Raw genomic sequence first — 13,842 nt, 5'->3', positions numbered from 1 at the left:
GGAGAGATATACCATGTTCCTGGATTGGAAGAATCAACATTGTGAAAATGACTCTACTACCCAAAGCAATCTACAGATTCAATGCAATCCCTATCAAACTACCAATGGCATTTTTCACAGAACTAGAACAAAAAATTTCACAATTTGTATGGAAACACAAAAGACCCTGAATAGCCAAAGCAATCTTGAGAAAGAAAAAATGGAGCTGGAGGAATCAGGCTCCCAGACTTCAGACTATACTACAAAGCTACAGTAATCCAGAGAGTATGGTACTGGCACAAAAACAGAAATATAGATCAATGGAACAGGATAGAAAGCCCAGAGATAAACCCACGCACATATGGTCACCTTATCTTTGATAAAGGAAGCAAGAGTATACAATAGAGAAAAGACAGCCTCTACAATAAGTGGTGCTGGGAAAACTGGATAGATACATGTAAAAGAATGAAATTAGAACACTTCCTAACACTATACACAAAAATAAACTCAAAATGGATTAAAGACCTAAATGTAAGGCAAGACAATATAAAACTCTTAGAGGAAAACATAGGCAGAACACTCTATGACATAAATCACAGCAAGATCCTTTTTGACCCATCTCCTAGAGAAATGGAAAGAAAAACAAAAATAAACAAATGGGACCTAATGAAACTTCAAAGCTTTTGTACAGCAAAGGAAACCATAAAAAAGACAAAAAGACAACCCTCAGAATGGGAGAAAATATTTGCAAATGAAGAAACTGACCAAGGATTAATCTCTAAAATATACAAGCAGCTCAATATCAAAAAACAAACAATGCAATCCAAAAATGGGCAGAAGACCTAAATAGACATTTCTCCAAGGAAGATATACAGATTGCCAACAAACACATGAAAAGATGCTCAATATCACTAATCATTAGAGAAATGCAAATCAAAACCACAATGAGCCATCACCTCACACCAGTCAGAATGGCCATCATCAAAAAGTCTACAAACGATAAATGCTGGAGAGGGTGTGGAGAAAAGAGAACCCTCTTGCACTGTTGGTGGGAATGTAAATTGATAGAGTCACTATGGAGAACAGTATGGAGTTCCTTAAAAAACTAAAAATAGAACTACCATATGACCTAGCAATCCCACTACTGGGTATATACCCTGAGAAAACCATAATTTAAAAAGAGTCGTGTACCACAATGTTCATTGCAGCACTATTTACAACAGGCAGGACATGGAATCAACCTAAGTGTCCATCGACAGATGAATGGATAAAGAAGATGTGGTACATATATACAATGGAATATTACTCAGCCATAAAAAGAAACGAAATTGAGTTATTTGTAGTGAGGTGGATGGACCTAGAGTCTGTCATACAGAGTGAAGTAAGTCAGAAAGAGAAAAACAAACACTGTATGTTAACACATATATATGGAATCTAAAAAAAAAAAAAAAAAGGTTCTGATGAACCTAAGGGCAGGACAGGAATAAAGATGCAGACGTAGAGAATGGACTTGAGGACATGGGGAGGGGGAAAGGTAAGCTGGGACGAATGAGAGAGTAGCACTGACATATATACACTACCAAACGTAAAATAGATAGCTAGTGGGAAGCTGCTGCATAGCACAGGGAGGTCAGCTCAGTGCTTTGCGACCACCTAGAGGGGTGGGATAGGGAGGGTGGGAGGGAGACGCAAGAGGGAGGGGATATGGGGACATACATATAGCTGATTAACTTTGTTATACATCAGAAACTAACACAACACTGAAAAGCAATTATACTCCAATAAAGATGTTAAAAAAAAATCCATGTGTTTCCCATGACAGGCCAGACAAATAAAAGCACGCAGAATGCTATTGCTTTGCAAAAGGGCCCCCTCACTCCGGTTGGGCCTTTGCTCACACAGTTTTGTGAAAAATAGCGCAAACCTGAGCACTGACCACAGTGGGCAGCAAGTGGTAAAAAGGCTTGACTTTAATTACAGGTAAATTAAAGGTAAAGGATAAGTTATGACCTGGCACTGTTTGTGATCTCAGGGAGACACAGATTACACCCTGTTTCCTGGGAGTAGAATATGGTTCTGCTTCTTGGTGTGACTCTTGCTAAGATATCAATAGTTAATTCATCTTTCATCATAATTAAATGGAATTGCAGGATTCAGGAAGTAACCTGGCCATGGCTAAACCTCTCGGGCTAAATCCTCTGTGTCTGTCATCAGCATCTGACACAGGGGATCTCACTCTCCCCTTCCCCTCCTGGCTGTTCCTCACCCTTCACTGCTCTCTCCTCTCCGCCCTGGCCCCCTTCCTCCCAGACCTCTTGCTGATGGAGGCCCCATGCTCAGTTCCCCAGTCCCTTTCTCTTCTCTCTCTCGATGGTTTCATTCAGTCTCATGGCTTTAAATCTTCCACTAAGTCCTCAATTTGTGTCTCCAGTTCAGACCTCTCTCCTGAATTGCACCCTCACAGACTCGAGGGCCTATTGATATTCCCACGTAGGCATCTAATAGTCGTCTTGAATCCAGTATGTTCCCCCCCCCCCCGAACGGACCCTCTGTCCATGCGTTCCCCCATCCCTAACAATCCCGTTACCCGCACAGCCTTTCCTAACCTGGTTAATGTCTGCTCCATCTAGCTCTCAGGACCCAAATCCTGAGAACCACCTCGACTCCCTGGGATCCAAACTATCAGCCAATCCGACCGGCTCTGCCGTCAAAATACATCAGTGTCTGCACCTCCCACCCCTCCCCCTGCTGCCGCTCCGTCCTGCTTTGTCCCTTCTCGCCTGGATTATTATAACAGCCTCCTGATGCGTCTCTCTTACTGTCTGTTCTCAACACAGAAGCCAGAGTGCGCCTTTGAAACGGCAGGTTATAGCTCGTGACTCTTCTACTCAAAACCCTGTAATGGCTTCTTCTTTCCTTCACTGCAAAAGCCTCAGTCCTGGCAGCGGCCTGCAAGGTCCTACGTGATCTCTGTCCCCTCGACCCCTCAGACTTTGGCCCTAGCAGCTACTCCCCCTCGCTTCCTGGGCTGCAGCCACATCAGCCTCCTTACTGTTCCGGGAACTCACCAGACAAGGCCCCACCTCAGGGCATTTGCACTGACTGTCACTTCTGCCTGCAAAGCTGCCTGCAGGAGAGCACATGGCTGCCCCTTCACTCCAGTCGGGCCTTTGCTCACATGCACATCTGCCCTCCCTCTGGTCCAGGCCCTAGCACCTTCTGCCTCCCCACTTATTTTTCCTACAGCACCCACCGCTTGCTAACAAATCTAGTAGGATATGCGTTGTCTTTATCCTCTCCTGTCTGTCTTCTCCCTTTAGAACATAAGCTCCATAAAGTTAGTGAGTTCACAAACTCCTTGAAGGGACTCCAAGCTCCCAGAACAGTGACTGACACAGACACTCTACCTATTCAATGAATGAGAAAATCATGAAACCACAACACCAGCCATGGTGGCTGCGGATCTTACTCGGGCTGCGTTGTAAATTCGGAATATCCTGCTGATGATGTCTTCTTCCAGGTCAGCAGAAACAAATTCCACCTGGATGGGGCCGTGTCTGTGGACTCCATTCTCTGGCCAGTACTGCGGACACAACTGAGTTCAGAACACAGAGACGCGACATTAATGATAAAAATACATTTACTGCTCACAGTTTGGATGCGGTCACTACTGGCAGCAGGACCAAACACCCTCGATTCACTTCCTTTCCTTTCTTTTCTCTCTTTTCCTTCCAGCAAGTCGACTTCAGGACTTTCTTGTTGACTGAGCCCTTAAATCCACCTGTCCGTCTAGTACTTTTTTCTCCATTTTCTCTGAAAGCATCTTTAAGCCACGAGGAATTCTGCTTCCCAAGGAGGTCATGTGGGTGCTACTGAACACATGCTGTAAGATCCCTTTTGCTGCTGAAAGGAACTCTTCTCAGGCCCTGGGGAGATGCCACGAGCTGCCACTATAAGACCTAAGTCACTTGAGATGAAGACATACCTGTTAACACCCAAATCTCCACCCTCCCGTCTGGGCTTGCCTTGCAGTTTGTAGTCACTTTTAAGAACAGGGCTGTTTTGTGACAAGATACTGATAACAGTGTTGGGTTGCATTTTCATGCTCTGGTCCAAACCCTCCCAGCTCATATCTAGGAAACCTGGTGTAATAAGAGTAACTGCTCTGCTGTTTTTACCTGGAGGTGGCTTTAATTAAAGACACAATTTCCTAGAGTCTCAAACTCCAGGTATTGGTGATACTGGGAAACTAGGACTTTTGCAAGAATGTGATGCACGTGACATGAGGGTGGAGGGCGGGGTGCTGGGCAGGGTGGCTGATGAGGGAGGGGCTTTCAGTTACTGCTGCCCACAGAAACACTGAACTTGGAGATAGGTGAGAAACCCCCTCGATCTGTTCTCCCAAACCTTTTCGAAAGCCTGAAGACCTTAATTAAGGCATTTAAAGTCTGCAATGAAACTTCTTTGGGGACTTGGTATGCAGTGATGTTTTGGGAGCAGCATTTAACATTTTTCTTTCTGATTTACCTGAGGGACAAGTGGCTGGGGGGAGGGGCAAGAGGGAACTACTTCATTATTCTATGATCTGTTTCTTTTTGGGCCAAGAGCAGATGAAGAACATCTCATTTTAAGCAGAATGATGTACCTCAAAGGGAGAACCTACTGCTTGAAATTCCTTTTACTGATGACTTTTATTTTCCAAAGGATCTGAAATCTCATCATCAAAAGTTACAAGTTGATTTACATCCAAGATTGTAAGACAGTTTTCAGTGGGTCAACGGAAGCCATCTCCCTCCCTCTACTACAGAAGTTAAAGGTTTGGATTTCATGATCAAGAATGAAAGTAGAGTAACTAAGTGTCCTTTTTACATTAGCTAAGTCTATAGTATTTTAGAAATTACATTTATTATTTAAAAATAATGCTTTCGGGCTTCCCTGGTGGCGCAGTGGTTGAGAGTCTGCCTGCTGATGCAGGGGACACGGGTTCGTGCCCCAGTCCGGGAAGATCCCACATGCCGCGGAGCGGCTGCGCCCGTGAGCCATGGCCGCTGAGCCTGCGCATCCGGAGACTGTGCTCCGCAACGGGAGAGGCCACAACAGTGAGAGGTCCGCATACCGCAAAAAAAAAATAAAAAATAAAAATAAAAATAATACTTCCACGAAATTTTTCCTTCTTCACCAGTGCTTCCTGGTGACGTTATAAAATTGCCTTGTCAAAAGATAGCCTGCTGAAGTTTTATCTTCTTTTTGATACCCAAGGGTACCCACTGTTAAAATTAACAGGTGTATGATGGGAAGCTGAGCTGGTCATAAAAGCTCGAACACGCACATTTGAACTGTTCTGCCCATTTTCTCCTGACTGAGCCAGCTTTGCTCTCTGTTCGCTCTCTCACTTCAGGCCCTGATCTAAAGCTTGTCACTTACACCAGAGAAACAGGAACGGCCTGGGCTGGTGCTTGGCTCCTGGCACATGGCATTCTGCATTCTGCCCAAGGAAACCGTGTGGAAAATGGCTTAAATAGTGCATAACATGTCCACGAACCAGACCTATAAATACTTAAAGTAGTTGAGGGCTATTCTTGTGCAATTGCAAAGACTTTCGGTTCAAATGCTCCGTTCAGTGTTCTCTAAAAGGCTGAATCCCAGGAGCGTGTTTTCTCTGACTCTCAACACCGGCTCTGTCTGCTGAATGGAACTGGGGCTTCTCTGTCTCTCCTGCCAGGTGTGAGTCCAGACAGTCTGGGGTTAGAATGCAGCTTTAGAATTCAAACACTGTCATTCAAAAAGAACACGTGAAAATCACTGATGTCTGGTTCACTAATGATAAAAAAATAGCATATCACTACATTTCAGGATTCACATTAGGGAAAAAACAACGATTCTGAAGAGGGAACCGTCGCTTATCCTCTGTCTATGACTAAGGACTCTTGAATGAGTGAAATTTAACCCATGGCATTGGGAGTTAGAAAATCAGGATCCTTGGTCCTACTTCTGGTTGTGTCTTTGAAGTCCCCCCAGCTGTGGTGTCTGCTTGCCTTTATCAATGGTTGCCATCTATCCTTCGGAGAAGAATCACTGGGGAAGACTCCTAAAATATTTAAGGTTCTTAAGTAAAAAGGACTAGATGAGGGCAAGGACTATCATTATTATTTCATTAACTAGTCTTCAGGCTAGAGCCATAACAAGATAACGTAGTGCCTCAAACATAATTAAAAACATTACAGGGGCTTCCCTGGTGGTGCGGTGGTTGAGAGTCCGCCTGCCGATGCAGGGGACACGGGTTCGTGCCCCGGTCCGGGAAGATCCCACATGCTGCGGAGTGGCTGGGCCCGTGAGCCATGGCCACTGAGCCTGTGCGTCCGGAGTCTGTGCTCCGCAACGGGAGAGGTCACAACGGTGAGAGGCCCGCGTACCGCAAAAACAAAACCAAACCAAACCAAAACAAAAACATTACAGAATTGAAGTGAAGGTCCATGGAATACATGGCAGATTGATGACAATCAAATGGATTTTAGGAAGGAAAAATCTCGTCCAGTTTGGATGCTGCAATACTTCAGACTTTTTTTTTTTTAAGGGATTTGTGTCCATGAGATAGAAAATTAATTCGGTTCCAGAGCAAGTTTATTCTTACAACACGCCAAGTTCAAACTACTTAACAAGGGCCTCCGTCACAGCAGGTCAGCCCTCGATTGGAATAGCCGGGCCCTAAGGCAATACATCCAGCTCCCAGGGCCCCTGTGCTCACGCTGTCCTGACAAGTCCCTTAAAAAAATGCTTCTCACTCCATTACTCACACTGAGTCACCACCACCCAGTTCTCTGCCTTTTTATGTTTAAGAAGAAGAGCTATGAAAAAGCCCCATTGATTATTCTGACTTTTTCTTATCTTCACGTCCCAGTTTTATTTCTTTTTAATATCGTTACCAAAGAGTTGACAAAGTAATTGCTGTCCCTTAGAACGGCTTGTCGGCCTGCACTGCCACCCCCTCCATGACGACCGCCACCTGAGGGCTCCAAGTGGGCCACGCCAGGAGGCGCACAGACGCTCCAAGACGGGATCTGGGACTGTGTCAGAGGCTGACGGCCTTTCTTCACAGTCCTGGTCTGCTTGCTCTGCGACCTTCAGGCTCCAGTTCAGCTCTGACTCTGCCCGTTACCTTGTATCTCCCTCTGGTCATTATTTCTTTTCCTTTTTCTAAAAAAAATTAATTTATTTTATTTATTTTTGGCTGCGTTGGGTCTTCATTGCTGTGCACTGGCTTTCTCTAGTTGCAGTGAGCAGGGGCTACTCTTCGTTGAGGTGCACAGGCTTCTCATTGCGGTGGCTTCTCTTGTCGTGGAGCACGGGCTCTAGACACGCAGGCTTCAGTAGTTGTGGCTCATGGGCTCAGTAGTTGTGGCTCGTGGGCTCTAGAGCGCAGGTTCTGTAGTTGTGGCACACGGGCTTAGTTGCTCCGCGGCACGTGGGATCTTCCCGGACCAGGGTACAAACCCATGTCCCCTGTATTGGCAGGTGGATTCTTAACCACCGCGCCACCAGGGAAGCCCATCTGGTCCCTATTTCTGACCCTGTCTCGCCCTGTCACTCCCACCATCTCTTTTGGTTTCAGACTATTTTCTGCGCCCACCCCTAATCCTGTCTGGTTTTTAACACGGGTTTTTAGCATCTCCGGTTCTCCGTCCTTGCCTGGCGTTTGTGACCTGCCAACGGGGGACTGAACTTCTCCATGTGCAAACAAAGCAAACACAGATTTGACCCCGGGCACGGGCCCTGATGGCCATAAATCTCGAGTCTCACCTGGGCCGGATCCACATCATTCAGCATAACTACAGACGTGCAGTGATAATCCAGGACCAGCCTCCAGAAGTCTTTCACTGTGTTTGGCAAAGGATGCTGGGTGACTATAAAAGCCGAGGGCTGTTTATAGCTCTGCAAACACAAACAAGAAAGATCCAAATATACCCAGGAAAATGTAACAGGAGGAAGCTAAGTTATTTTGTACACATGGGAGTTTGTGACATAAAACACTGAATGTATTTAACAACTGTTGAATTCTATCACCATTGTCAATGCCAAAACAGACCAAATATAGACTCATCTGCAGAATAATAATGATAAAATAATCTCACTTTGATACTAAGAAAACTTAATCGGTATTTCATAATTTTTTTGGTATTTCTGGTAGAAAGGCAATGTTGGCCCTATACATAACTATTTTAATGGAGAAAATTTAACTTTACTTTAAAATATGCATAATTAAAATAGTTCTGTTTTTCCTAAAATCTGTTTGCTTGTCATTTAAATGTGTGATAGTGTTACTTATTCCTGCCATCAAAGGACACACATGCTTTTTACAGCTCTGCAGAGCTTCAAACAAGTTTAAATGCGCTTTTACTGATATCACACCAATAGAATTAAAATTTCCATATTAGCACTGAAAATACCCGTTCACTTTGTCCATCAATTGAACGGCAAATGTTCATTCAGTTAGAAGTAAACAGACAGACAGGAAGTAATGAGTTGTGTACTATCTGTGCTGACAGGCAATTTTTCCCCCATGTTAATTACCGCCCAAATGAGGAGGAATGGCAACTAAAATAATGCTGCAAAAACCATATTATCCCACTTCGCTGCTTTCGTGACTTAATAGCTGTCTCTTGCTCTCCGGCCAGGAGGTTAAAAATTGAAGCTCAGAGAGTAACCGAGACATCTTTCATTTATCAATCGCCTGGACTGGGGCTCTCAGAGAGACTAAGAACATTGGTCCTCACACAGAAACAGATACAGAATCTGAAATGCACTTTGTTGCAAATACAGTTTACATCTTAAAAAAAAACAAGGGCAGAGGAGTCAGGAGATAACACAGGCACTGCCCCTGGAGGACCATCCCCCCACACCCTGCCTAGGGGGTGAGGGGGCTCACGTCCATGAGGGCGGCGTTGATGTAGTTGCTGCTCTCGCCATCGAGGGTGATGAGGAAAGGCAGGCAGCGGTCGGGGGGCAGGATGTCCATGCAGCGGTTCTTCTCGTGGTTCCGGGGCAGAAGCGCGATGCTGCAGTCCTCCACGCGCAGGGTCGGCGTCACCATGTTCAGGGTCTAGAGGACAGAGGACACACACTTGGGAAGAGAACCCGTCTCAGACCCCGGGAGACCCACGTTTCCTGCAGCTGATGTCCCCCTCCTCCCCGAACCCCACTGACACAGTTGGATTTTTATTTCTCTTTACGCTCCTTGCACTTGGTCCACAGACAGTGCCCATCAGACATAAGGACCACCGTGGGTGTGCAGGATTACGTGCCGTCGAGTCCGACTAGGGCTGGACATCTGGGCGCTTGGGGGTGAGAGGCTGGTGGAGATCGGCCGAGTCAGGTGCATTTAGACTCAACGTGAATATGAGGAACTGCACGAAGAACTCTTGCCCGGCAAGCACACTGAATGTACATTGCTTGGTCCGGCTGCACCTGTGTTACACTGTGGGACAGTGTGGTGTCTGCCAGCTAAGTGGGGGCCTGGCTCTGCTAGACCAGTGGTTCTCAATGCGGGGACACTGGCAATGTCTGCACGTGATCTGGTTGTCAGAACGGCGTGGTGGAGGCCTCTTGGCATCCAGTGGGTAGGGGCCAGGGGTGCTGCTAAACACCCCCATGGCAATGGATGATCGAGTCCCCAGTGTCAACAGTGCTGAGGCGAAGAAACCCTGTGTTGGCTCATGGGTTCAGGAGCCGACTCTGAGGTCCTTCTTAAGGAGCAAGGTCACAGCCGGCCACCTGTCCCTTTAGCATGCTTACCCGGAACTCCTCTTTAATCTGGCTTGAATTTGTCTGCGGATCCAGCTTGTTCATGTCATAATAGAGAGACCTGACTTGGGAAGCAGGGACCGAGGTGTCCCCACAAAGACAGGCTTCCAGGATGGCATCGTGGATGAACACGTACTGCTCCTGGCAAAGCAGACGGGACTCGTTAGTAGTAGAGAAACCAAGGTAACCAGAAAGAACTAGAGAAGGAGGGAACGCAGCCCCACACAGACAGGAAAACAGAACAACGGTCCACCCATCACAGATGACGCCCTCCCACCAGAGAGAAAGCAGGGGAGAGGACCTGACTGCTAGGAGGGGCTTATTCCAGGACCAGTAATCCTGTTCCCTAATGGGACGGCGGGCACATTGGTGACTGGCCATGTGCGGCGTACAGTATAGCGGGAGGAAGAGATAAACAGGGGCTCAATGCAGAAGCCGTAAACAGATCGATGAAAACCACTCAGACACTGATAAATCCCAGAGCAAGCACTGTCATGTGGGAGTGACTGGAGCTACACTGTCTCTGCAATTCTGATCCCACGAGTTTGGAACTCAGTATTTCAGATGAGGAAATAGCAGAATCTTACCTACATATAATGAAAAGAGGAATGTGCTAACCAAATTAATAGTGCAAAGAAGGTCCAGGGAAACTTGACATCACTATGAAAAATCAACAGTTCTGAGCACTTAGAGCTACTTACTTTGAAACATTAATTAATGCGATGATTACGAAAGTTCTTATGTGTCCGGGGAAGAGCTCTCGTGTGTACGTATAAGCCTGCAGTTTAAAAACCAACCCTCTAATTCTGAATTGGCCCTGGCTTTCCCTACAGTTAATTCGTAAAGTGTTAGCATGTTTATTATTGCTCTCCAATTACATGAAATGCAAAAGAGGCCCATTACTTTTTACTTTAATTTCTATAAATAACTTGAATTCTTAATTCTCGAAAACAGCCCAGTCCTATTAAACAACACCTCAGAAATGGATTGAGTGAGAAAAAGGGGATGTGGTGACATTTGATCAACTGTTAAGTACACTGAAAATACATTATGATCATTATTATCTTTAAAACAAAAACTCTGTTCTAAAGAAAAAAGACCATGGAAGCAGCATTTACAGTTTCTGTTATTCTTCTCTGTTAGTTAAAAAATGAAATTAGGTTTCCCAGTGGCTTTTGTAAACTTTAATGCACAACCTAAATGTAAGGGAGTCTTATTCTACTTCATGAATCATTTTCCAGGTGGTGCGTGTAATGCCTACTTAAAAGGATCAAATAGTAGTAAAAATGTAAATTTCCTAGGAGCAGGATGGAATACTTTTTCTCAAATACTTAAATTCCTGATACACCTTGAGTTCTAACTTATAGAAGTACTAGTCGGTATAGAGCACTTCCAGAAAATGGGCGAATTCCCATGATACCAGGCCACTGGACGGAATTTTTAAGGACAGTAGGAAGAGAACGAAATGCACAGAGATTACCCTTAAAGGTTACTTGGCAAATGCCTGGCTGTTCTCAGGAGTGGTCTCGCTCTGGTTACCAGCTAGTTTAAAAGACACAGTAAAAAGAAATGGTATTGAATCCCCGAATGCTTAAACGTAGAGCCTCGACTGGACCCTGGACACAGAAGTAAGGGGAAAGTTAGGCTCAGATTCTGTTACCTGGGAGACTCCTGGCCTTTTCTGTGTGTTTATGAAAGAAAAGGAAAAGGAAAGAAGGAGGGAGGGAGGGAAAGAAGGATGGCCAGGTGCTTCACTTTTTCTCCTGGGGGTTCTGAAGACAGAACTGCTGGCTCTTCTCTCCCCTTGCCCTGGGAGGTGAGGTGCAGGGCGGGCACCGGGGTCAGAGCCCGAGGGAGGGCAGGCGGGCGGTCGGGAGCTGCTGTACCTCGGTCTGCACCATGTTCACCCTCCGAGACCGCAGCTCCCGGACGCAGTTGTAGATGTCCACCACCCCTTCTCTCTCGGCCATGTCCAGCATGATGTCAATGACAATGAAACAGCCGGTCCTCCCTGCACCGGCGCTGCACAGAGAGAGGGCTCAGTCAGTGGAGGAGAAAGGACTTCTGTGCTCCTGCTTCTGCTTAGATTTTTATTGCGGTGAAACTCACATAACATGCAATGACCATTGTAAAGTGCACAACTCAGTGGCACCTGGCGCCTTCGCATCCATCGAGTTTCCAAACGTTTCCATCACCCCAAGGAGACCTGCACCCACTGCTCCCCATGCTTCCTTTTGGAGCCTCGGGCCCCCCTCACCTGCAGTGCACCACCAACGGGCCTGCGTTGGGCGGGCTCTTGGATTTCACCTGCCGGACGAATCCTAGCAGCCCGGTGGCGTGGTAGGGGACGCCGTGGTCCGGCCAGCCCGTGAAGTGAAACTGTCTGATCTCGCGTATTTCATGAACACCTCGCTGCCAGGGTTCAGTCAGCACAGCGCAGGAAGAGAACAAAGGAGAACAAACGGTGAGGGGCCAGGAGGGCGCCAAGGACCCCTAAGCAGTCAGGGAGCCCCGGGGCTGGGAAAGTGAGCTGCTGGGAAGAGGGTCATTCTTAGGTGCAACACGCGCTTTGAAAGCCTCTTCACAGGGAGGAAGATGTTCGTGGGGGTGAAAGGGGAGGGGATGTTTGGGGAAAACGCTAATTAACAGGTGCAATGGCAGCAAACGGGTGTGTTGCTGGGATTCCTTGAGACTTCTTTCTAAACCTGTTAACACAGGCTCTGTTAACAGTTTGTGTGTCACTTAGATCCTACGGTGTGAGGAGCGAGCCCACAGAGGACGCACAGAACGGGGACGGAAGGAACTAAGGGGTATCTGTGCGCTCAAGACCAGCTGCTGAGATGCAGACCCCTGGTGAGCTCTTCCGTGTTCTGGTGCTGTTTGCACCAGGCACTCGGGCTGTGCATACGCTGAGGATGTGCAGAAAGGCCACTGGAAGAAGGACCACTTTCCAACCGGACAGCACAGAGAACCACTTTTCACTGGCAACTCGAGTTTGTTAGGTTTCTCTCTTTAATTGGGGTAAACATTTAATCCATTCATCTGATCACCAACAATCAGATGTAAACGCAATGCTTCAGGCCTGACTCCAGGGGCTGGGGCTGCAGAGACATGGAGATGGTGTCTCCTGCCTTCAGCGGTCAGCCTGTGGGAAACGGGCATGTCGAGATTATAAACCATGGAAATCCAGAGGTATTTTTGCTGGAATTCTATGTTAGACCAGTAACCTGAAGAGAGAGGGTGGTCCGCCATAGAACCGAAGGGAAGGCACAAGGAAAGAGACTTCAAGTGTTTTTAGTTTTTTTAACATTTACTCTTGTTTTGAGAATAACTAAGTTGATTTATAGCCATCTTTTTTTTTTCTTTTTCTAACTATGAGCCTATGTATTAAGACTGTGTTTTAAAACAGGAGTCTACTTTTTTTTTTTTTTTGCGGTATGCGGGCCTCTCACTGTTGTGGCCTCTCCCGTTGCGGAGCACAGGCTCCGGATGCGCAGGCTCAGCGGCCATGGCTCACAGGCCCAGCTGCTCCGCAGCATGTGGGATCTTCCCGGACCGGGGCACGAACCCGTGTCCCCTGCATCGGCAGGCGGACTCTCAACCACTGCGCCACCAGGGAAGCCCAGGAGTCTACTTTGAAAACAACAATTACTTCCAGAATCAAGGCTGGAGGTAACCTGAGATCAGACTTGACTTTCCCCCTTCTCTCTTTCCAGCACTGTTTCCTGGACACCATCTCTCCATTGGCCCTGGGCTTGGTTTTATTATCTTAACATTAAACACCCAGGAACCCTGTCACTTTCACCAGTAGCCGCTGTTCACGCAGAGGTAGCCAGGAAGAAATTCGGAAATTTTATGTGCTTTGAAAGACTAGAAGAGGCAAACAATGATAGGTTTTAAAATTAAGACTTGTTTGCCATCAGGGCATTCATTTGTCTTGGTTTAATAACCCACAAGTGCTGAAGCTTTATTTCTCTTTGAAAATCATGCTATTCTTTAGTGGGGTTGAAGCATTAAGGAATTAAGCCGTCAGGGAGTCACAAAGGAAAGTGAACACTGTCATCT

The 13,842-nt window shown here is 46.6% G+C and overlaps 1 protein-coding gene across 7 annotated transcripts in view; it reads right to left on the bottom strand.

Moving 5' to 3' along the window:
- Positions 1 to 13,842, bottom strand: part of PTPRM (protein tyrosine phosphatase receptor type M) — a 754,490-nt gene that overhangs the window by 17,182 nt on the left and 723,466 nt on the right. For all 7 annotated transcript variants that reach the window (XM_067699674.1, XM_067699676.1, XM_067699675.1 and 4 more), the window contains 6 exons: positions 12,035 to 12,189; positions 11,664 to 11,799; positions 9,769 to 9,918; positions 8,903 to 9,076; positions 7,777 to 7,908; positions 3,449 to 3,574 (listed from right to left, as the gene is read on the bottom strand). In XM_067699674.1, coding sequence (XP_067555775.1) covers positions 3,449 to 3,574; positions 7,777 to 7,908; positions 8,903 to 9,076; positions 9,769 to 9,918; positions 11,664 to 11,799; positions 12,035 to 12,189 — 873 coding nt within the window. The remainder of the gene's footprint in view (positions 1 to 3,448; positions 3,575 to 7,776; positions 7,909 to 8,902; positions 9,077 to 9,768; positions 9,919 to 11,663; positions 11,800 to 12,034; positions 12,190 to 13,842) is intronic.

Source organism: Pseudorca crassidens, chromosome 12 (genome assembly GCF_039906515.1).
Source record: "Pseudorca crassidens isolate mPseCra1 chromosome 12, mPseCra1.hap1, whole genome shotgun sequence".
NCBI lineage: Eukaryota > Metazoa > Chordata > Mammalia > Artiodactyla > Delphinidae > Pseudorca > Pseudorca crassidens.
This window is presented reverse-complemented; position numbering and strand designations above follow the sequence as displayed.